Raw genomic sequence first — 24,135 nt, 5'->3', positions numbered from 1 at the left:
CGTCCACTGAATGTTAATGTTGGTTTCCTTGTAGTTTTTTTTTAACAAAAAGAAACACGGCTCACATCTTTGATTTGTATTTTTCTCGTTTCGTCCCACCAGAGCGTTCGATAAGCTCCTGTTATTTTGTGCGGCTAAAAGTTCATAATATGAGTTTGGCAGTAATGTACAGCATCGTGCTGTTAAGTGTAAATACCATTGGCCTCTACGCTATGTGCACAAGTATTAGGCAAGTGAGTATTTTGACCATATCATCATTTTTATGCATATTTTCCAACTCCAAGCTATATAAACTTGAATGCCTATTGGATTGAAGCAGATCAGGTGATGTGTATTTGTGTAATGAGGGAGGGTGCGGCCTAAGGAGATTAACGCCCTATATCAAGGTGTGCATAATTGTTAGGCAGCTTCTTTTCCTCAGGCAAAATGGGCCAAAAAAGAGATTTAACGGACTCTGAAAAGTCACACATTTTAAAAAGTCTTTCAGAGGGATGCAGCACTCTTGAAATTTCTAAGATTTTGGGGCGTGATCACAGAACCATCAAACGTTTTGTTGCAAATAATCAACAGGGTCGCAAGAAACGTGTTGAGAAAAAAAGACACAAATTACATTACGTTACATTACATTTCATTTAGCTGACGCTTTTATCCAAAGCGACTTACCATAAATGCATTTCAAACATGAACCCAGAACAACAAAAATCAAGAAAATACAATTTCTTCAAGAAAGCCAAACTACAAAGTGCCATCAGTAAGTGCCATTTTAAGCGCTACTAAAGTTCTACTGTTCAAGGTAAAGTCGGAAGAGGTGTGTTTTTAGTTTGCAAATGAACTGCCAAAGATTTGAGAAGAATGAAACGTGAAGCTACCAGGAAGCCGTTATCCTCCAGTGCTGTCATATTCCAGAGCTGCAACCTACCTGGAGCCCCCAGAAGTACAAGGTGTTCAGTGCTCAGAGACATGGCCGAGGTAAGCAAGGCTGAAACCCGACCACCACTGAACAAGACACGTACGTTGAAACGTCAAGACTGGGCCAAGAAATATCTGAAGACAGATTTTTCAAAGGTTTTCTGGACTGATGAGAGACTCTTGCCGGACCAGATGGACGGGCCCGTGGCTGGATCAGTAACGAGCACAGAGCAGACGCCAGCAAGGTGGAGGTGGGGTACTAGTGTGGGCTGGTATTATTAGAGATGAGCTAGTTGGATCTTTTTCGGGTTGAAGATGGACTCAAAATCAACTCCCAAACCTACTGCCAGTTTTTAGAAGACACTCTCTTCAAGCAGTGGTTCAGGAAAAAGTCTGCATCTTTTAAGAAGACCATGATTTTTATGCAGGACGATGCTCCATCGCATGCACTGAAGTGCTCCACTGCGTGGTTAGCCAGTAAAGGCCTTAAAGATGAAAGAATAATGACATGCCCCCCCCCCCCCCCTCTCCTCACCTGGAAAACAGTCCACCTCTCTGAACAGTGTCTGGGAGGCTGTGGTTGCTGCTGCACAACAAGCTGATTGTCAACAGATCAAGAAACTGACAGAATCCATGAATGGAAGGCTTATTACTGTTATTGAAAAGAAGGGTGGATATATTGGTCACTGATTTTTTTTTTTTTTTTAATGTCAAATGTTTATTTGTCAATTTTGAGTTGTTTGTTTATTATTCTCACTTTAACAGATGAAAATAAACAAGTGAGATGGGAAAATTTTCGTTTTTAATTTAGTTGCATAATAATTGTGCACACTAATCTAAAAACATGCATCTCAGGTCAGGTTACCTGGCGCCGCGCTAGTGGCAGCCTGCTGCAGCAGCTCCCCCCTGAGAGCCCCCCTGCTGTAGTGAAGAAATTTCCCCTCGGGGATTAATAAAGTGTATAAAATCTAAAACAAAAAATCTAAATCTAATAGTTGCCCAATAATTGTGCACACATAGATATTCTCCTAAGAAAGTCAAACCACTAAACCATTTTTGTTGTTGTTGTTGTTGCAGAAATTGTTCTGAAAAACAGTTGTGTGCCAGTGGTTATCAGAACAATTTCTGCAACAACAACAACAACAACAAAAAACCACCAATGAAATTATACCATCATTGTAAAGTTTATAGAGTGTTTTAAATATTCTAACATTTTATTTTAGATGTAGAATGTTAAGTTTATGTCAAATATTTACATTTTTATGACGACTTCAGGTAACAGGAACATTTATTTTTGGCCCGCTGTCCTCCATCCACATATGTTTTTGGCTCTTTATGGAAAAGTATTTTGGGCATGCCTCTGGCATCGAGTGACTGTAGTTGCGGAGTCATTTTATTCTGGAAAATATGTCATTCAGTAATTAAATAATACATTTTTGTAGAACTATATTTGTTAGAACCAATTTTTAAATTTGACTCAAATATTTCAAATATATTAAAGTATAATCTTTATCATTATAGAAATATTTGCAGTATTTTTATGCCTCTTTCAACAAACACCTGGATTACTTAAAATTCAATTTAATCATAATTTTGGATTTATTTCAAACCTCATGAAAACTTCTGTGACTTTTCTGTGGGCAGGATGTAACAAGACATTATGGCTGCAACATATTCCTCGTCTCCAACATCAGGTTTTTATCTCTGCAGAAATTGACTGTGACGTTTGAACAGCGGTGTTATGTCAGCATGGATATATTACAGTACCGTGAAAATGATCGGATCCCCTCGAACCTCCTGCTCCTGAAGAAGATCTGTCTGTAGTCATGATTTGATTGAAGAGGGCAGCTTGTAATCACATCTGGGTGTTTCTGTCCAGCTGCAGTGAGTTAATGCGGTTTGGTCCAGGTCAGCACTGAATAACCGAGGCGGGGAGGTTTTTCTCACGTGCCCAGTTGGGGCTAGATCTCATTTTTTCAACAGTTATCAGTTACTTTGTGTCGACTCAGGGTTGCATACAGTTATTAGTTGTGGCTTTAGTTTCTAGTAAGATTTGATGTGCAAAACATGAAGCGTGATTTTTATGGAGCAAGCTACGTGATGATATATTTACTGTTATCAAGTAAATAAGTAGATCTTAATAATGTTTTTGTTTATTTGCAGTGATAAAACATTTAAATAGTAAATCTATAAAACGTGCTCATCACATAGAGTTCATTGATTACATGAAGAAAATAGATATATATGTTTGCTTTAAAAATTCTAGTTCTTATTAGTTCTTATTGATTTTAAATACTCCAATGTAGAAATTAGAAACCACCAAAAAGTCCAAGAAGTGCAGTCTTAAAACACAAATCACATGTAATGGACAGTCGTTTAAAGCAGTAACTCAGATCTATGATCACAAACCTGTAACTGTTTAAACTGATTTTATTGGTGCCTATTGTCTGTATAGATTCTGTCAGATTCTGTTATGATTATTACATATCCTACTGCCGTAATGTTTTTATTTTTGTTCAACCTATTAGGTTGAATGAATGACAATGAAAGAACCAGCTTCTACTCATTGATTGATTGATTGATTGATTGATTGATTGATTGATTGATTGATTGATTGATTGATTGATTGATTGATTGATTGATTGATCGATCACTGTGCCAAATCTACAGCTGTAATTTAGGCTTCATAGATTTCCTCATCAGAGCTGCATTAAACCAACCAAAATGATATGCTGCTGCCCTCCGGTGGCCAAATAATAAACTGTTATGAGTGAAGAACCTATTAGATTAGTCTCTTCCTGCACAGAGATTGTTCTGACAACTAAAATCCGAATGAAGACGCTACACAATGGTCTTTTATCGGTCTTATTATTTATATTTTAAATTAAATGTCAAAGCTTTATTTGACTCAAAAACAATTTAAAGTGAGTTTTTACTTCAATAGTTTTGTATTCATCCATTGTCACAAGAAAATATTGCTGCAGTTAATTACATTTTTGAAGTACTTTAAACACACTGTCCTGCTGACCTGCAGGCTGTCCTGTCCGACTCTGGAGGGCAGTTGGCTGGTTCTACCAGGCCTTCAGCATCTGGGGGCCCATTTCAAGAGCTAATATTGGTGCCTTATTCCCCATAAAAACCATCAAAGTGAAAAAAAAAATAGCAAGGATTCAAGTTCAATTGCATCATTCTTTTGTGGTTGTTTTTTTTTTCTGAACTTTAATTATGTTCACTTTTAGCATCATGAAAAGCTGCATAAAAAATAATCCAAACAATTTCCCTTTTTGCTTTGGAATCAGGACGATCATTTCAATGCCTCTCTGCAGCAAGGATCTTGCAGTAAAGAGCACAATGTGTTATTAGCTGATCAGCAAGCGATGGCATAAATAGTTCGGGAGATGGTGGCAGAAGTCATCGTTGCTTTGTTCACTAGTATTTTGTGTTTTACAGCTCAGTTAGGATAGACGAGTATCATTTTCCTCCAAATGGCAACCAGCAGTGACCTTACCCGTTGGTTTGTGAACATTATGAAGCCTCCAGTTCAGATTCATTCCGTCACCATCTTGCTAGTTCGGAGCAGTTTGGAGCAGGAAGTGACCATATTTGGACGAGCTGGGGGAGGAGCCAGCGGTGGATCTGACTGACCTGATTGGAAACCTGACGATACTACGTCCCGCCCACCAAAAGCTGTAACCTGACTGCACCACAGGCCTGTCAATCAAACAGACACACCTCCAGAAACACTGATTTTTGAGGCCTAAGATTTAAATAATGACAGGATTATTTTCAGATGGACCTCCAGAAAATTAATTAGAAGGAGTGACTTATGCTAACAACAATTAAATATCTTGTGGAAAAAATTTACTGACTTTGTATTTGATGAGAGAAGTTGAATAGGAGTCTATGGAGCCGGAGGCTTTTTACAGACAACCTCTAGTGGCCTTCGATGGTATTGCAGCTTAAAGCACTTCCGCATCGGCCTCATTTTTCCGACCTGGAAGCTACGTCCATCACATACAATCTGTGTTTCCCTCACAAGGTCGATCTCTAGCTGCTGTGCTATGTATTGGTCAGGTTAAGTTCAGTGAGCATTGCTCGGATGTCAGCTGAGTGCCCTCTGGTGGTTGAAGTGGTGTACAGTGTACCATCTTCAAATGAAATAACCTCTGTAGCTCGCGATTTAAAAATGGGTGGATTTTTGGATTCTTGCATGTCGTCGAGGGCCCCCGAGATCGCGGGGCCCGTTTCATCTGGAACAGGTCAAACATAGCAACGGTGCCTTGGTACCGCTTCCACCGTTTATCATTTCATTGACCTCCGTGCTGTTCTTTTTCTTTTTTCGAGGCAGATGAACGTCCACCTCTGGCTCTGTTTGAGACTTCTTCCTGTTAAAAGGCAGTTTTTCCTTCCAACTGCCGCTCAGGTGGGAATTGTTAAATTGTTGGGTTCCTCTCTATAATGTTGAGAACTTTAAGATGTCATGTGCCTTGAGATGAGTTTTGCTGTTATGTGGCACTGTATGAATACAACTGAGTTGAAACTGGCTTATAAAAAGGAAGCGGAAACACTTCATGACACATTCTTAAATTGGTTGACGGATAAATGAGAACCAGCCGGGACACTATCAAATCTACAGAAACACTTAACAATAAAACAATCATCAGAATGATGAGGATGGTTCCCCAGCCTAAGTCGGGCGGTGGGGGTATGTAGTGGCGGGGCGTGGTTAGCTCGGCTGCGGGGGGGAGTGAGGGAGTGGCTCAAGGAACGGTGCCGGGAGGAGGATAATTGGCGCAGCTGAACGGAATCGGGGGGAATTGGCTTCTTCCCTTATATAAGTGAGCAGGACCTGGTGAGGGGAGAAGAGGAAGCAGCCTGGAGACGGACGCTCGGAGGCTGGGCAGGAGAGCGCCGACACCGGGTGTAACAGAGTGTGTGCCGCAGTGTGGATCACCCAATAAAACGAAACCATAGACCAAACTTGGTGGCTCAGCGTGTGTCATCTGTCTCAAAGGAACCCCCACGGTAGCTCAGACGTGCTACAATGACCTGTTGGTCATCTGGTTCAGCAATATCGGCAGACAAAAGGAGGGAAAATTACAAGGAAGCAACAGGAAAAGAGAGAATGATTTAAACAGCAATAAAAAATAAAGAGGGAATGAAGGGAAGATGCCAGGAGACAACCATGTATCATGGCAGAGTGTGAAAGAGACACGCCCGTCCACTAAAGCAAAATGTGACATAGCTACGCTTGGTGATATCTGGACATGACAGTTACATGTTTTACGCATGTGTCTATTGCACGCTTTGGCCTGTTGCAATAGGAAAATGAAACCATGAGCAGAAAAACATGTTTCTAAAAGAACAACTTTGTCACCTCAAGGATTTTAACCTTGTCGTCCTGCATTTCCTTTCTACTTGTTCTCAGGACATCTGTTGCGGCACCACAGCCACTTGATCCTTTGTCAGGTGACATTGTACACGTGCATGTAAGTTTCACGCCTACAAAACGTGAAATAGACACGACGGTCCACTGCAGCACAACGTGTAACTCTGACACCTAGAAGGCCCCAAGCGTAACTATCTCACGTTTTGCCTTCGTGGACGAGCGTGTCTATTTAACGTGATACTGGGTTGGAAGAGAAGTGCTGTTTTTGAAATGCAGTGCAGGCAAATAAAGATCCTTCGTCAAACAGAAAGTTTCATGAATAACCAGGAATATGTTTTATAACATCACCAAACCGAGACAAATGTTTTCCAAATTAAATGTAAATAAAATCAACTTAGTTGTATGAACCTGTCTACAAACACTGAACATATCCTCGAGATATATTCTCTGAGTGTCTGTCTCCACCCTGTGTTACTCCCTCTACCCACCAGATGTCCTTAGTCTGTCTCCTTCTCCGTGCCTCAGTCACCACACCGACCTCACCTGCTTGTAGCTTCCCAATGAACCCCAGCTGCAGTAACTTACCCATCACCCCAGGTACTATACCTACTCCCTGTTTGTAATAACACATTACTGGATTCTATCTCAGAAGGTGAATGCCGTATGTTTGTACCAGTGCTTGTTTCTTTGTGGGTTTTTTTTACTTTTCTTTTTCTTTTTTTTCTTTTTTTTTACTTTTCTGTTTCCTGGTGTTTTGCACTTTTCTCCTCCCTCTTCAGGTTTTGCACTTTTTTGCTCCCTCCTTGTGTTTTTCACAACGGATGCAACACGCAGGACTGTGTTTGCTGCTGCACCGTGGTCAGGCATCCAACTGTCTCCCTGAATTTTACTGAGATGGAACTCTTTGGACGCAGACTTTGGAAGCTGCATTTATGGGCCTTAACTGTCCTAACTGCTGTCTAAAAGGCAATAAAACTTACAAACACAGTGTGACAAGAAAACCGGACTGAGACGTATCTGCAGAAATCCGATTGGAATTACATTTCAAACTATCTCCGAATGTGGTTCGGATCCAGATTTCAAAAATCGCATTTCATGTGGTTTTTAGCTGTTCAGACTTTCAAAACTCAATCTGGGTATGACAAAATTTGGTTATGTTTTGCCTCAAAGAGGTGTGAAAAGTTCACGGGTGTTTGACCAGTATTGAATGAGACAGAGTTCAAGTGATCAAGCACAAAGAGAGATAAATGCTGCATTAAAATGGGAGTCGTTTTTACCGTGTACACGAGAAGAGTCCATATAAAATGGCGCCCTCTTGTGGTATTCACAATGTCGTAACTCAAAATTTTCTATAAACCCAGAGTTCACGAGTTGTGACGCATTCGTTTATGTTTTCAGAAATGGCGGAGCCCATTGAAGTTCATTTGTCATTGAATGTTAGGCTAACATATTGTAATTTTAGTCATATAGAGTTTTGCTTCATAACTTAAAAATGAATCTGTGGAAAATGTAGCAATGCAGCTAAAGTCAGAGTAGAGGGGAAGTCGAGGTGGTTCAATGGAATAAACACAGGACTTCCACAGGGATGACAGGATAATGTACATAACATATTTAACTTAGGTAACTAGGCTATGTTAAGGGATTCAGAGGTTAGCACTGTGTCCATTCAACAAGAAGGTTCTGGGTTCAAACCTCGCCGGGGGCCTTTCTGGGTGGAGTTTGCATGTTCTTCCTGTACTGTGTTGGTTTTCTCTGGGCCCTGCAGCTTCCTCCCTCCTCCCATTCAACTTACTTTTATGAGAAACAGAGTCAATAATTTTTATGGTGTTGTTAGCATAAGTCGCTAAGTTTTCTGGTGGTCCATCTGAAAATAATCCTGTCATTAATTAGAAAAAGGGCCTCAAAAAGTGGTACATTTGGGGGCGTGTCTGTTTGATTGACAGGCCTGTAGTGCAGTCAGGTTACGGCTATCGGTGGGCGGGACGTAGTATCGTCAGGTTTCCATTCAGATCAGTCAGATCCACCGCCTGCTCCTCCCCCAGCTTGTCCAAATATGGTCACTTCCTGCTCCAAACTGCTCCGAACTAGCAAGAAGGCGCCGGACAAAATCCAAACTCGAGGCTTCATAACGGCCGTTCACAAACCAAGCTTGGTTCAAAGACCAAGGTCCATTGGTAACTTTAAATTGCCCCTAGGCGTGAATGTTTGTCTGTCTGGATGGATGATCTTTTCCTACGTCAACACCTGTTTTTTTGGTGCCTAAACCGAAGGCACCTCACATTTCACGCCGAAGCGAGGTGACACAGTATCCTCTAGTGGACAGATGGGTTAATTACAGGCTTTGACGTGGTACTGGATATAAATGGATCCCTGGAAACATTTGTGCAAAGCATGAACTCCTTCACAGTGTTAAGGAGTCAACACTGGAAAGTATTTGGACACTTATGGAGTTATAATTTCATCACTCTGTAGAGATTTTATATGAAAATTACTATAGATGAATTACTTACTCATCATCAAATTGTATTTATGAAAATGTGTGCAACAATAAATGCATCATGAATAATTACCTTGTATCGCAAGTTTCATGTTGACCAATGATCAAGCGTGATAATTATATATATCACGTTCCTATACCTTACACACTTGTGTTTTTTAAATCATAGCTCCATTTTATGTATCATTATGTTTTCATTGAAATGTTCCAAAATCATTTCTGCCCGTCACTTAGATTTAATTTTGTTGCTTTCTTCTCAAAAGTTACAAAACAAATAACGAGGACATGCTGGGAAATGCTAACACGGCAACAAAGCCGTACAGTAAACACCAGGAGAAGAGTTAAATCATGATCCTCAACACCCAGCGAATGAACACCGAGATATTACTACACCAAAGAGTCTCCCTGAACACAAGCTGTAGTCTAATTTAGAAAATAAACTCCCCAAATCAAACGGTTTCACTCTGTTTTGTTTAACTCCAGGATATTCCACTCCAGAAATTTGATGTGAACAATCAAAAGCTTGTGAATACAATGAGCAGATGGCATGTGTTTCACCCTCCAGATTACAGTCACGAACCTCTTAAATAACGTCCACCGGTGTATGCAACCCAACTATGGAAATAAGAGGTGTATTAAGAAAGCAACAGAGTTTATGTTAAAATGCTTGTGACGGATATAAATGTGACCTGTCAGCGTAGTTGTTTTCACTGGTCGTTTTGCTGTAATCTTTCCTCCTGTTCACTAAAATATCCCTGACGCATTTTTATTTTAAGTGATGGGACACAAAATCCACAGTTCTCTCTTGGTGCAAAAATATCTCCCAAGTTTATCTGAGGCTTATGTGCAGCTTCAGCCGTCCAAGTTAGACAAGCACAGTGGATATCTTCCAAATATCACTGCTTTTGTTTCTACTTTTTCAATGCAGCTCAAAGGGAAACACTTTCTATCGTTAAAAAGTTCGTGAGAGTGGAGTTTAACCACTTGATGTGTTTACATCGGACTGCTGAAACTTTATATTACCAAAGGAGGACCAGTGTAATGTATTTTAACAAAGACTGTGGATTTTGTCCTCCATTGAAAACAATTAAAAAGGGATGTGTTAGTGGAAAGAAACAGGAGAAAGAGTTACAGCAAGCAAAACCTGACCCTGTTTAAAGAAAGATGGAAAGAACATGAACCGATACTACAAAGTTAATACATAACTGGATGCATCAGGTCATTTGGATTTAAAAAAAAAAAAAAAAAAAAAGAAGCCCACACTCCTTTTTTAACTACATTGAAATTATAGATGCAGACAATTTCTTGCAAAAACTTAAATAAATTAATTAAATAAAAAATAAGCATGTTTAATCGCTTACCAGTGGTATTTACTTGTGCAGTTTGTTCTGGCTCAATTTTCTCAGGTTTCAGATATCATTGAATGAAATTTCAGGTGCTGTAAATACTTTAAAACATATATATATATATATATAAACAACTCCATATAGTTCAGAGCTCATATGCCCCAATTACTCTGACTTATTCACTGAAAACACTGTCAACGTTTATGGGAACTTATTCTTTGGTAGAAAGTGGTCCTAAAAAGACATTGTTTGGCTTTGGTGTGTTTACATGAGTCTGTGTTTCATCATGTAACACTTTTCAGCAAGACTTGAACCTGAAAATGAATAAACAGAGCCAGCACACAAAATTAAAACACTCTATTGCAACGCAGCAAAACATGAACGTGTTTAATGTGAACATTAACAGCGACAAGATACATCAAAAACCTTTCTGCTTCTTTGTTTTGATCTATATTCAGTATTTCTTCTTTTATATCTATAACTCATTTGTTTACATTTGGATTATTGGATCTGCTGTATGTTTATCATTCTATAAGATCCCGAGAGTGTTTATGGTTTGATATTATCCCTGGTACAGTTAACCGTGGGGTTTCTCTGCTCATGAACACAACATATTTCTCAAGGGCCAGAGATTTCTGTCTCTTAAAATGTTTTTTATCTTATTCATAAGTCAAACAAGTCTTGCAAGTGTTATCCACCTGCGAGACTTGACTAACTCGTGTGACAGCCTGCGGATGTTTAATAGCAAAAGCTTCACAAACTCCCTTTCTTCTATACTCAACTCAACAAATGGGTGTAAATGTCTTCATTTCGACTAGGTCAGGATGCACATTTGATGCAATGTCTTTTTTCTAGGGCCGTCCCTCTGGATGTAAAAATGAGAGTATAGATGGTTACTCCATTTGAAAGGGAAAAAAAAAGAGAGAAAACAAAAAGAGGAGCTCTCCAAATCACCTTTTTGGACATTGTTTGATGTTTCATTGTTTGCATTGATATATATTGATTTAAATAACTTTTTTTAAAGAAAAAAATTAGGCAAAGATCTGTAAAGTCTTTAGCATTAAGCTATCTATTTTGGGAATTTGAGAATTCAAACAACTTCAGCAACCTAAAAATTCGCATAATGGATATTTTACAGTATTTTATTTTTAGTATGTTTACATTTTAATAATTTTAGGAGCAATATATCATGATGATGATGATGATTATGATTACAATTATTATTGAGAATGGGCTGTTATGGAAGCTCACATGACAAGTAAGATCTCCCAAAGCCACACTCATAAATGTAGTGGTAGCTCCACGTTATAAAAATAAGCACAGTCGACGATATATAAATCTCCGCCGGCTGGTAGCAACAGGCCAAACGCGGTCGAAAAGACAGACAGGGACACCTCTGAAGTTATGTGTCCTGTAACTCTGGCCAGTTAGATTTTATTCGTCATTGATACATCCGGGTACTTTTTTTTTTTTTTTTGATTGACAGTTGCCATGGCAACAAGCTAGAGCATCGCCATTTTGTCAGGAGGGTTTTTTTTTTCCTCCCCCCCAGCTCAGTCCTTTCAAATGTTCTCCCTTCCCGCCGGAATAATGCTGTCAGTGGATATATGTTTGACGTTTTTGGATATCGAAACGCGTCGAGCGGATCGGATTAAGGAGACGGAAGAGGCCGACGTTTTAACATTTAGCTGGGAATAATTTTTGGCGGCGCCGCACTAACTCGGTTGTCCGCGTCTCTGGTCCACCGGGCCGGTTCACTGCGCAGGTTTGGACCGCGCGCCATTTTGTGAAAATTGACACAAAATTCCTAAACCAAAATTATCAGAGGACACGGATTTTGTTTCACGTCTAAAAAATATATATATATTTATATATATATATATATTTACTCTGGATCTAACTACACTTGTCGTATAATCGAAGTGACCGACGCGACATTTGCGAAAGACAACGTTAAAAAACAACCAAAAAAAAATCTAGATTTTTTTTTTTTTTTTTTTTTTAGCGTGACGTTTATTTAGCGGCGGCGGCTAACAAGCGTTAGCTCGGGGGTTAGCCGAAGAAGCTACAGCTAGCGGGCAGCTAACGTTAGCTGCCGTTCGTTTCTGGTCGAGCAGCTAGCGCGTCCGCTAAGCTTAAGCTAGTAGGTTCTGCGTGCTAGTCAACGTTAGCATGTCGCTTGTCATCAGCTGATCGTTAACGTTTTAAGTCAAACATCGGTGATCTTGAGCGCTTCGGGACATGAAGAGCGTGTTGAACCCGACTGGCGGATTATTGTAGAGGGTTTTTTTTTTGGTTTTTTTTTTTTTTTTGGGGGGGGGAGAGAGAGAGAGAGAGAGAGAGAGGAGGAGAGGAGAGGAGGAGAGGAGGAGGCCGGTCAGAGGACGGAAAGGGTTTGTGGATTTAACGTTACTCGCTTTAGCCGCGCAGGGAGGAGAGAAATCAAGCTGGATAAGTTTCCTCATCATACAGGTTATTGGACTTTAAATGAAGATCGTGCCATCAGAGGTGAGCAAGCGGGTACACTTATTATCTTTTTTTTTTTTTTTGACATCAGCCTTCGTTGGATTCCCAGTTTCATGTCAACGCCTTCGCAGATGCAGGTTTTTCTCTCTTCTTCCCTGTGAATGGTTAACAATGACGGACGCGACGGTGAAGTTGAGCTCACGGCGGCGGCTAGCTTAACGTTTCGGCGGCGGTGCCGACTCCGCCGGAGCCCGCCTCGCTCGCTTTCAGTCAGTCAGTAGGTCACCGGACGCGGGTTTTTTTTTTTTTTTTTTTTTTTTTTTTCTCTATAATGTCAGGGACCGAGAGCCCCCTTCGTCCAAGCCCCGGCTGCTGCGGGACTATAACCGAGAGGACGCGGCGGATTTGTGTGTGTGTTCAGGACTGGCATCGTTATTAAACTATGTCATCGCACAGTGGAAGGAAAATAATAATAAAAAAAAAAGGTTTCCTTGTTAGCTCACTAGCCCCCTCCCTCCCCCCCTACTCGATTTGATTTACTGCCAATATTAATATCAGGGTTGTTTTTTTTTATATTTATTTATTTTAAACAGCAGTACTGGAGCTAACCAGGCTAACGCCTCGAAGCTAACTGCGCTAACCTGGCTAATGGTTAACGTTGACTTGTTGACGACCCAGCTGAACGGGCCTCACAGCCCCGCTGGCTGCAACACAGCGTCACCAGCTAACGTTGGATTGGCGAGAGAGAAGATATATATATATATATATATAATATATATATATATATATATATGTGCTCGCTTGTCCCGCAGTTTTCAGGGTAACGTTAACCACGGCAACGTTAGCTAGTTAGGCTGCTAACGGCAACGTTAATACGTTTTGTCATTTTATACGAGGAGCCCGCAGACACACACACACACACACACACACACACACACACACACACACAGAGAGAGAGAGAGGACGCGAATTAACACTGAATATGCTTCCTAAATTCCCACCATGACGAGACCTACCCCATCATCTGTAAGTACAGAGCTGCTCGGGATCGGACGTCAGGCTTTTTTTTTTATTTTTGCTTTTTTTTTTATTTTTTAAATTGTTTTGGATGGGTTACGTTTGATTCAGCTTCGGGATGGATCTGATCGGTTTGGGCGTGAGAAGATGACACTCGGGTTTTTTTGTGGTTTTTGTTTTTTTTGTTTTGTTCCAGAGGTCTTTTAGCCCATCACTTATGATGATAATGATGCGGATACTAATAGTAAGCTAGCTGTCGTTGTATTTACCCCTAAAAAAAAAAAGGAAAAAAAAAAAAGGCCCTTCGATGCCGTAATGACTCCGAGCCAGGAAAAGGAACTGTTCATATGTCAGTACTGAAAATTTAAGAATAATCAGACGGTTTTTTTTTTTTTTTTTTTTTTAGGAGAGACTGAAGAGCTACAAGTGCGCTTTCAAAATGGCTTTGTGGTCAAATATAGCTTGGATTTTCCCAGTAGGGTTTGTGATTTTCAAGATGTCAAATTCACCCTATAGCTGTGTTAGTCTAATACCAGCTATTGGGTTTGTGAATTGGGCTCAAACCAAACTTTTTTTTAAAGTTCTTTTAAATTTGCACTATCCTTTACAGTAATTGTAGTTGGGCCAGTTGGGTTCTGACTATCAATTGCCTATTTAAAAAATTAAAACCAAAAAAAACAGATTTCAGATCTTAAAATCCACTTTAGGTATCATTTAAATATCATATTGACTATAGACATGCTGAGAGGAGATAAATAACTCCTATAGGCCCACAACAATATTAACCCTGACTTGTTTAAATGTTTTGTAGTCTGGGCCTATCTGAGTAAACTATTTTATCCTTTAACAGTTTCACAAGAGCTTCATATATATTTCACAGTTGATCTACAAGCAGTTCATATTTTCTGAATTGGAGCTTTATTCTTAAATTCCTCCTAAAATCATACCTCAACACACTTTTTTAGGGGATGTCCTGTGATTTTTGGGGTCCCTTGTCCCTTCCTCGTACCAAAAGTTTAGCTAATTTTAAAGGCAAATCCCACCAAAGATGTACAATAATAATAATCTGTTTTTATTCTTTGTAGTGGGTTGTGGTTTGCTGCTGGACTCTCCTCCCAGGATGATATGAAATGTTACAGGAGAAGATGCATCCAGGTTAGCTGCTATACATTAAGCCTTGACCCTTTGGTGGGGGAAGTAGTACACCTAAGATATTCTCTTTCCCTTATGTTGCTGTTTTGAATTTGGCATCCAGGTGCACAAATGTTAGGATACTCTCAAGTGGGAAAAAGGCAAACAATGCTGAATCATTAGTAAGACTGCTCAGTACGGTATATAACATTTCATTCAATGCAGTTTAACTTTTTATTTGAAGACAGAGCTCAAATCGATTAAAATAAGTTTGACATAGATTGTCTTCAGGTACAGGCTTTAGAATACATAAAACAGACATACTAGTCATCATGACAAAGCAGTCTTATTATTTTAGTGCATTAAACATGTGTATTATAAAGACAATTTTCCAGTGAAAATTAACATTAACCTAAATTGTAAAATATCTATATATAGATATAGATATTTATCTATATATATATATCTATATCTATATATATATATACATATATATCTATACATATATAGATATATATACACACATATATATATATATATACACATATATATAAAGAAATATGTGTGTGTGTATATATTGAAAATAAGATACAATAAAACATCTTAGTTTTCCCTTCAAGTACAGTGCTTGTCTGTGCTCTATCATCTTACAGTTCCTCTTATTTCTGTCAGTGAATGTGTATTTTTTGCTTTTCCAAAGCTGGGTCAGCTTTCTAACGCTCTCAGATGGAGTGCAGGTTTTGGGCTGTGCAGCTATTTTGCTGTCAGGCTCTTGTGTTGAAAGCAACGTCTAAGTGTGCCAAAGTTCAATTTTATTTCTTGTTTATTTCTTGTTTTCTCATTGGAAAATGGGAGCAGCTCTGCCCTGGCAACAAAAGTAGGCTATTTGCATACTGCGTTGTGATTGGTCTGTGCATTGATGGGCTTGCCAAATCACGCTGTATCTCTGTGGTGATAGGCTATGCTAATTAGGTGCTGTTGCTGGGATTCTGAATAGTGGTTACTGTGTAGCACTGGTGAATTGTGTTGTCTGGTGAGAGATGCTGATAGCTGAACATGCTATTTAATAATTTTTTGATTCCTTCTGGCTTAAAATGAAGGATGATTCACTGTACAGTGTGGAGATGCTGTCTTTTCACCCTTTTTCACTGTTAAACCTGCTCTTTTTCTCCTTGTTCTTCACAAAGGTTGATATATTACTGTTAAGTTTTATTTTGTGCTTATCCTTTGATGCATTTTTCGACTTTACATATTTAACAAAAGACAGTATGCATTAACCTGACATTTCTCTTAACAATGTAAAAATTATTGCTGTTCTCAACATGTAATGATCATTTTGTTTTTTGTTGTATGGCGTATGCTTTATTATTTCAACATACATGTAAATAGTAAAAATGCTTAATTTGCATTTTGAAAATATTATCCTTTCTCAAAGGTAGGGTTAGACATTTTTGTCAAAGGAATTGTTACTGGTTACATTAAGCAGAAAATGCTGCCTATTTCTATTATATTTGTACAGTAAGTAGAAAATATATATAACAGTTTTACTTTAGGCCACAAATCTATTGTGTGAAGGAGAAAATTCAGCCACTTCAGATCAAGATTATCACCCGTTTCGTTACATATCATTTTGAATCAAGTGAAAATGCAACTCAGAGCTGTGTTCATTTCTTCCAGGAGGAGAGACTTCAGCATGCAAACCTTCGTCCGTCCGGCTTGCGCCCTCTTTTTCTTTACACACTGCTGGTCTTCAGATGGCTGCTCCAATGCCCCATACGCACCAGCAGTACAGTGACCGCCACCAGCCAAGCACTGACCAATCTGTTACGGTCTTACCGTACAGCGACCAGACACCACAGCTCACTGCCAATCAGGTACATTAACCCTACCCTTCTCCAGTGCCTGGATTCCTTTTAGTCTTCATCTGAATTGCAATACTTAGAGATATAAAAGTCTACTTCTCTTTTTTTTCTGCTGTCACCAGGCAGAATAGCTGCTTGTCAAATGTTTCAGTCTAGCCATTTCATATTGTGCAAAACTAACTGTATTAAAATGTTAAGGGTAGGCCTTTAACATTAAGGCTGTAAATCAATCACAAAGGTGCCGTGCATATTTTTTGTTTATGAGATGTTGTGATTTTCCTTTTGATACTACAGAGGCACATGCCCCAGTGCTTTCGTGACCCAACTTCAGCTCCCCTGAGGAAGCTCTCCATTGACCTTATCAAAACATACAAACACATCAATGAGGTCAGTTTCCTTTTTTTATTCATTAAATGTATCTGGAGCTGCAATAATTAATCAATATTCTTATTGAATGGAAATTAATCTGCTACTGTTTTGATAATCATAATCATTCAGTTGTGTTTTAAAGCAAAAATGTTAAATATTTACCATTTCAACTTTCTCAAATATGAAGATTATTTTTTTGTTTTCTATTGTTTTTAGTTGTTTTTTTTGTAACACTTGATTCTGCCCAGATATCTTACAATTCTGGATTGAAACAACACATTTAAAGGTGGCACCTATTTGCAATGGCAAATCATGTGTACTTTTTACTCTTTTTGTAAATAAAAAAAAGATGTTTTTTTTTTTTTTTAACCAAAAATACATTTCAGATGATTCCATAAAAAACTAAATAGATACGTATATGCAGCCCAAAAAGCATTTATCTGTATCAGCAATTTGATAAATCGGAAGGATGTGTGAAACTTGATGGCAATATATGGTGTGTGATCGTGAGAACTGTTCTGTTGATTTACAGGTGTATTATGCAAAAAAGAAGAGACGGCACCAACAGGGTCAAGGTGAAGACTCCAGTCACAAAAAAGAAAGGAAGGTCTTTAATGATGGCTATGACGATGATAACTATGACTACATCGTCAAGAATGGGGAGAAGTGGATGGACCGCTATGAGATTGATTCCTTAATAGGAAAAGGATCATTTGGACAGGTGCTTGTTTATAGGCTGCAGACACACACACACACACACACACACACACTTGGTTTGAGTGCACGTGATGGATAATTTGTAGATAAAAATGGTTTCATTTTGCTCTGTATTGATGACCTCAACCCTTTTTATGCCACCCTTTTCATATGTTAGCATTTGCATTGTTGATGTCTAATATTGAATGAACAGTTCTGTGTTACGGACACATTAAACCCGACATTGTTCTCGTCGGCCTCTTTAGGTTGTGAAGGCATACGACCGAGCAGAGCAGGAATGGGTTGCCATTAAGATCATCAAGAACAAGAAAGCTTTCCTCAATCAAGCCCAGATTGAAGTGCGCCTCCTAGAGCTCATGAACAAACATGATACCGAGATGAAATACTACATTGGTAATCCACTCTTGAAATTTACATCTCATCTGACGAGACATATTAAAGAAATTTTAAAGGATTTTTCCGGTATTTGACTAACTTTGGTACGTTTTGGTCTCCTGCAGTTCACCTAAAGCGTCACTTCATGTTTCGGAACCACCTCTGCCTCGTGTTTGAGATGCTGTCCTACAACCTATACGACCTGCTCCGAAACACCAATTTCCGCGGCGTCTCGCTCAACCTCACCCGGAAGTTTGCCCAGCAGCTATGCACGGCGCTACTTTTCCTGGCCACGCCTGAGCTCAGCATCATCCACTGTGACCTGAAGCCCGAGAACATCCTCCTCTGCAACCCCAAGAGGAGTGCCATCAAAATAGTGGACTTTGGCAGCTCATGCCAGCTGGGACAAAGGGTATCTAAAGCTGCAGTTTTTCCTTATCAGCAATAAAATGAAAGGAGGCAAAAAAATGTCCCTGAGAATTGTGCAATGGGTGTTTCCTCTCATCATTACCATGAAGAGGTAATTCGAGGCAAATGGTGAGTTTCACTCTGTGCTTTTTTTCTTTTTCCTCTAGATATACCAATATATCCAGAGTCGCTTCTACCGCTCCCCAGAGGTGCTGCTGGGAATGCCCTATGACCTGGCCATCGACATGTGGTCCTTAGGCTGCATCTTGGTGGAGATGCACACTGGAGAACCTCTCTTCAGTGGAGCCAATGAGGTAGAACAATCTGAAACTGATTTGTTCAACGCTCTGCTTTGAAATAGAACTAAGAATGATTATTATTATGTCCAACATAAAAATAATGTCACGTAAACCTCACGAATTGAGGGAAATGGAGTTCATAATCCTAAAACATCCCTCCCCTCCCTGTCAAGTTGTCTGCAGTAACTGCGGCCACTTAATCTCAACAGTTAATGGCATTAACTTCCATAATAACGGATGTAAAAGTGTATTCATTGTGTAGATAGTCCTAATGTCCCAGAGGAGTCAGACAGAATTGGAAACCTTTACAGTGTGTCTGACTGACTTGATTGAATACCTTTTCTCCCCCAGGTGGACCAGATGAACAAAATAGTTGAGGTTCTTGGTATCCCGCCTAATCACATAATGGACCTGGCCCCAAAAGCCAGGAAGTTCTTCGAGAAGCTTTCAGACGGTACATGGAGTGTTAAGAAGACCAAAGATGGCAAAAGGGTGAGCTCAGTTCTTTGATGCAGTCCGACTCTGACAACAATCAGTGATGGTGATTACTGAGAAAAAATAAGGTGGCATTCAAGTACATTTTTTAATCTTGGTGTACTCTGCTTTAAACAGTATAAGCCTCCTGCTTCACGGAAGCTCCACTCCATCCTGGGTGTGGAGACTGGGGGTCCGGGTGGCCGGCGGGCGGGGGAGTCCGGCCACGCTGTTGCTGACTACTTGAAGTTCAAGGACCTGATCCTGCGGATGTTGGACTATGACCCGAAGAGCCGCATCCAGCCCTACTATGCCCTGCAGCACAGCTTCTTCAAGAAGACTGCGGACGAGGGGACCAATACGAGCAGTAGTGTGTCTACAAGCCCCGCGTTAGAGCAGTCCCAGTCGTCAGGAACCACCTCCAGCACCTCCTCTAGTTCAGGTAAGGGCCACCTGAACGCTCTGGGCAGCACAAGATGTCGTTATTTACAGTACAGGTTATTAACCAGAAGCAACAACATTAAACATCATTTTTCAACGCCGTTGTGGAACCTTGAGACACTAAACATCCTGTTGTAGCGTTGACGTTGTTGCGACTGTACTCGTGACGCTTCTGTTTCACACGTAGGAGGCTCATCTGGGACGAGTACCAGTGGCAGAGCAAGATCAGACCCTACCCATCACCACCTGCACAGTGGAGGACACTTCGGCACGGCCCTGCCTGCCATCGATGGTGACAGCCTCTGCCCACAGGTCAGTCGGTTACCCTGGAAACATCCTAAAGTATATCTGGTCAGGAGTGGAGGTATTGACGTGGTGGTGAATGAAGACGGTTGATATTCTGATTGTCTAATAAAAGACGTTGAGTCTCGGAGTCGGTTTTATGAGAAGTGTGTAATATTCTGGAAAGCAAACTTGTCGTGTTTTACAAATTGTGAACTTTAGAGCTTTATCTCTTGAAGCGTACTAAACATGAAGCTCCTTACGTTGCTGTGATACAAAGCAGATCCGCTCAGTGTGACCTTCATGTGGATCAAAATGAGTGCCGCCGTATTCCACCGCTAACTCTTCTTTTGCTTGACGTTGACAGGCAAGACAGCCTTACCCACCCCCGCTGGTGTGGGGAGGTGGTGTTGGACCAGAGTCAGTCACTGGAGAGACCCACCCAGTCCAGGAGACCACCTTCCATGTTCCCCCCCAGCACCCTAAGGCCCTGCATCCCCACTCCCATTCTCATCACCACCACGGCCCGATGATGGCGACACGCCCGCGCCCGCGCCACTACACCTCCCCAACACACAGCTCCTCGACACAGGACTCCATGGAGGTGGTTCATGGCCACCTGTCCATGACCTCCCTGTCTTCCTCTGCCTCCTCTTCCTCGACATCATCCTCTTCCACTGGGAACCATGGGAACCAGGCCTACCAGCTCCGCCATTTGCCCGCCGGAGCCCTTGACTTTGGTCAGAATGGTGGGCTGAGCATGGGGCTAGGTGCCTTCTCGAACCCACGGCAGGAGACTGGCATGGCAGCGCACCCTGCGTTCTCCATGGGCACGAACACGGGGCCTGGCCACTACCTAGCCGAAGGCCACCTGGGCATGAGGCAGGGCATGGACCGGGAGGAGTCTCCGATGACCGGAGTGTGTGTGCAGCAGAGTTCTATGGCCAGCTCGTGACTGCACTGACATTTGGCTGTGTGTTCCCCCCCTGTGCGTCATTTTTAAGGTGGTGTTTTTTACTACAAGGTGTGTTGAGAACAAAAGCTGCTCACGTCAGAAGGGAGATATCACTGAACCGCTACTACAGAGAAAAACCTTTGTTAAAAAGTATATATGTAATTTTCATCCATTTTTCTTTCGCAATCATTAGGCACAAAATAATACTGCGGAATAACCATAGTGAGATTGAGACATCCATTACCATTTCACCAGTTTCATGTAACCACCAAGTAATCACCATATGGTATTTATGTGGCAAAATCTTCTAAGGAGCATTTCAAAGCCGAGTCGGAAGCTGTTTTTGCAGGTAGCTGTCGGTGATAAAATGCTCGGCACCCTCCTTCGGTTCAGACCGTGGACTGCCTGACATTACTCTTCCACTGGTTCTTCATTATTTTTTGCCCTTTTTTTTTTTTTTTTTTTTTTTTTTTTTAAAGTGAAATTTCACGTAAAAGCTGCTTGTATATCCTGTAGCTTGACAATGAGGGGAAGTGTTTGCAGTGATATTTCTTGTTGTCGGTCGGTATTGTGTAACTCTGTTCAAGGGGAGCACATAGCAGTGGAGTCCCTAAAGCGTGTGCTGGCCAGGGGGGAGAGGAGACACCCCCCCATCCCGCCCCGACCCCCCCACCCCCACCGCCCCCACCCCCGCCCCGCAGGTGGATGCTCACACCAACCGGGTCAAAGGAGAGGGAGGCACCACCCATCACGCCGAGAGGCCCCCTGTAGTCCTGCAAGCTGCGACCGGGCCCCGGCACAGGCGAGAGCAGCGACGGGCATGGGAGACGAAAGGATCCAGCCCAGCGAGAGGAAGACGGTCAGCGGCTGGTTCTCGATAACCCTTTGGCCTTATGACTCATGGACTTGGACTGGGATGGAGCTGGACATTATCATTTGAATTAAGATGGCTTTTCTCTATTTTTCTCTCTAGACAGCCCTTAATTCTTTAAGGAAATTAAAACAACTTAGAAAAGGTAAATAAGAATGGTAATCTGAGGCCTTTCTTGACAAAGATTTCGTCTTCAGCAGGGCCCCACATAACAGGGTCTTATTGTACACAACAACCTCCTAAACATTACTTCCTTGAAACTGGTTAAGGATTTTGCAGTGGAAAGAACTATCTATTCCAGAGTCTACCCTTTTATGTTTTGTTATTTTTTTCCCTTTTGCATGTAGTTCCTCATCAGAACCACCTGCACAAGTCTCTCCATCCAAAACATGGAAACTGAAGAAAAAAACGAGTTAAGTGACTGCCTTTTTTCTCCTCAAATTATGCTGTGAATTTTACAAGAATTTATTTTCCCTTTGGATATGTTTTTATACCAAAGCAGTTGTTTTATAGCATATAGGTGTCTGTAACCAATAATGTAGCAGTTCACCACTTTGACGCAAAGTTTATCAAGATCTTATTTTAACGTCAACACAAACAGCTGCAATATATTACTTTAGCAAAACTGGAGACCGTTGTCAAGACCGTTGGCTATTGTGTATTCTGGCCAGATTTGTTTGCAACGTTTTACCAAAACTGTTTCCATATTAATTGGTAGATTATTTTGGGAGTCTTTTAAAACTTTGGTATGTTAGAGAATTTGGTAGTTACTCTGCAGGCTCCGGAGTAGCAAGATAGAAGCTGATGGTTTAAAAAAAAAAAAGAAGAAAAAAAAGAAAAAAAGAAGAAAAAAAAAGGAAAAAAAAAAAAAAGGAGACTAATGCGTTCTATTTCTGTGTCGTCGTTTTTCTTTTGCCCCCATCATACTATTTCAAAGGGTGTTGCTGCCTTTCATACATCATTTGGTCAACTTGGCTAGTTTCTGCCATGAAGCAAGACTTTGTCCTGGCAGGGTGAGGATAGTTGTGGAAAATCAGTTTGTGTTGAATGGTATTGTTCTGATTTGGTAGGGCAGATCCCCATGATTGTTGTCCTATTAAAAGGGAAAGGGTGTCTGTCAGACCACAATCACATGCTTTGCAGAAGCAGACATGCAAGTCCTCAAAACATTACAGTCAATTACCAGATTTTTTTTTTTTTTTTTTTATATCAGGGATTTTGAAGTGCTTTCTTTCTTCTGTTACTCATTTTACCAGCTTTCAAATTAGACAAAAACAAACAAACAAACAAACAAACAAACAAACCCTGCCCACAGCCACCACTCAAATTCAGGGCAGGCCACTGGTCATGCTGTTGTCATTTTAAAGGAGAAACCATCATTAGAAACCACGCTTGGTATTTCCACAAACAAATGTAAAGCTACCTATATTGAGATTGGGGTTTTATCTGGATGTCAAGGTTAATTGCAAATTTGCAATCATTTTTCATACCCCGCAGAATTTGAGACGTTTAGAAAATTGCCGGCGGTTTTATTACTGGCACTCATACTGGTACTAAACATTCCAAAAATAAAGACTGAAAAAGAAAAAAAATTGACTGCAGTGACTCGTAAGTGTGCGCCTATTTCAGATCATGCTGATTGACCTCTTATTTAGAGCAGTTGTCATGAAATGCAGCCCCTTTTTAATAGTTGAAATAGAATTTATGTATATATTTATATTTTTTTAATAAAGGAAGTATAGAACTCACTACCTTGCTCCTGCTGGTATGTTGATTATGTTTGTCAATTTGGTGACCATTCAGTGGGCAGGAACTCCTGTTTTCTTAGTGGCAAAACCTTGCCTTTTGGCAAAGGTACTTGACTACATCAGGACAACACTATGAGGTAGGGTTTGAATCAAACAGGGAAAGCTAGATCTTCAAACCTTAATAATTTTCACAGGGTATATTGTAAGTGCATGTACATCACAAACCTTACTTTTTGGTTATATGAGAAGCACATGGTTGAAAAAAGGTTCCATCTTTCATAAGCCTGTTCAGTTTGTGGGTTATACACAAACACGTATACTTGTTGACATATCTGAACACCCAACAGAAGTTGAAATCCTCTTTATTTAATTTGGATTTATCCTTTTCATTTTTGATTTCACATTTTTTTCACTTTTTTTGTACATGCAACATGCACTATAGAATTGAACAGCATGGGGGAAAGGATAAGTCCATGTATCCACAGATTGTAAGATCTAGTCAAGACTTTGCTGTGTTTATGACAATGCCCTTTGTATTATATTAAGACAGTCTTATGTATGATATATAAAAAGAAGTTA

At 40.5% G+C, this 24,135-nt stretch overlaps 1 protein-coding gene across 4 annotated transcripts; it reads left to right on the top strand.

The window, feature by feature from the left end:
* The first annotated feature begins 12,563 nt into the window (after nucleotides 1–12,563).
* On the top strand, nucleotides 12,564–24,131 carry dyrk1ab (dual-specificity tyrosine-(Y)-phosphorylation regulated kinase 1A, b). 4 transcript variants are annotated; one of them, XM_069712907.1, is made up of 12 exons: nucleotides 12,564–12,649; nucleotides 14,710–14,779; nucleotides 16,433–16,629; nucleotides 16,912–17,004; nucleotides 17,519–17,707; nucleotides 17,949–18,096; nucleotides 18,204–18,490; nucleotides 18,654–18,800; nucleotides 19,137–19,277; nucleotides 19,398–19,701; nucleotides 19,888–20,012; nucleotides 20,350–24,131. In XM_069712907.1, the coding sequence occupies exons 2-12, from the start codon at nucleotides 14,755–14,757 to the stop codon at nucleotides 20,935–20,937; spliced, it is 2,244 nt and encodes a 747-aa protein (XP_069569008.1). In that variant the 5' UTR covers nucleotides 12,564–12,649; nucleotides 14,710–14,754; the 3' UTR covers nucleotides 20,938–24,131. The 4 variants fall into 4 exon arrangements, with proteins under 4 accessions (XP_069569008.1, XP_069569009.1, XP_069569010.1 ...); XM_069712908.1 differs by lacking the exon at nucleotides 14,710–14,779 and having other exon boundaries at nucleotides 12,571–12,649; XM_069712909.1 differs by lacking the exons at nucleotides 12,564–12,649; nucleotides 14,710–14,779 and adding an exon at nucleotides 13,585–13,633.
* Nucleotides 24,132–24,135: the final 4 nt, after the last annotated feature.

Source organism: Brachyistius frenatus, unplaced genomic scaffold (assembly GCF_029030835.1).
Source record: "Brachyistius frenatus isolate BFR_SWC_R1_liver_20210118 unplaced genomic scaffold, ASM2903083v1 Contig_114, whole genome shotgun sequence".
In the NCBI taxonomy this organism is placed as follows: domain Eukaryota; kingdom Metazoa; phylum Chordata; class Actinopteri; family Embiotocidae; genus Brachyistius; species Brachyistius frenatus.
The sequence above is the reverse complement of the archived record's forward strand: the minus strand, read 5'-3'. Positions and strand labels throughout refer to the sequence as shown.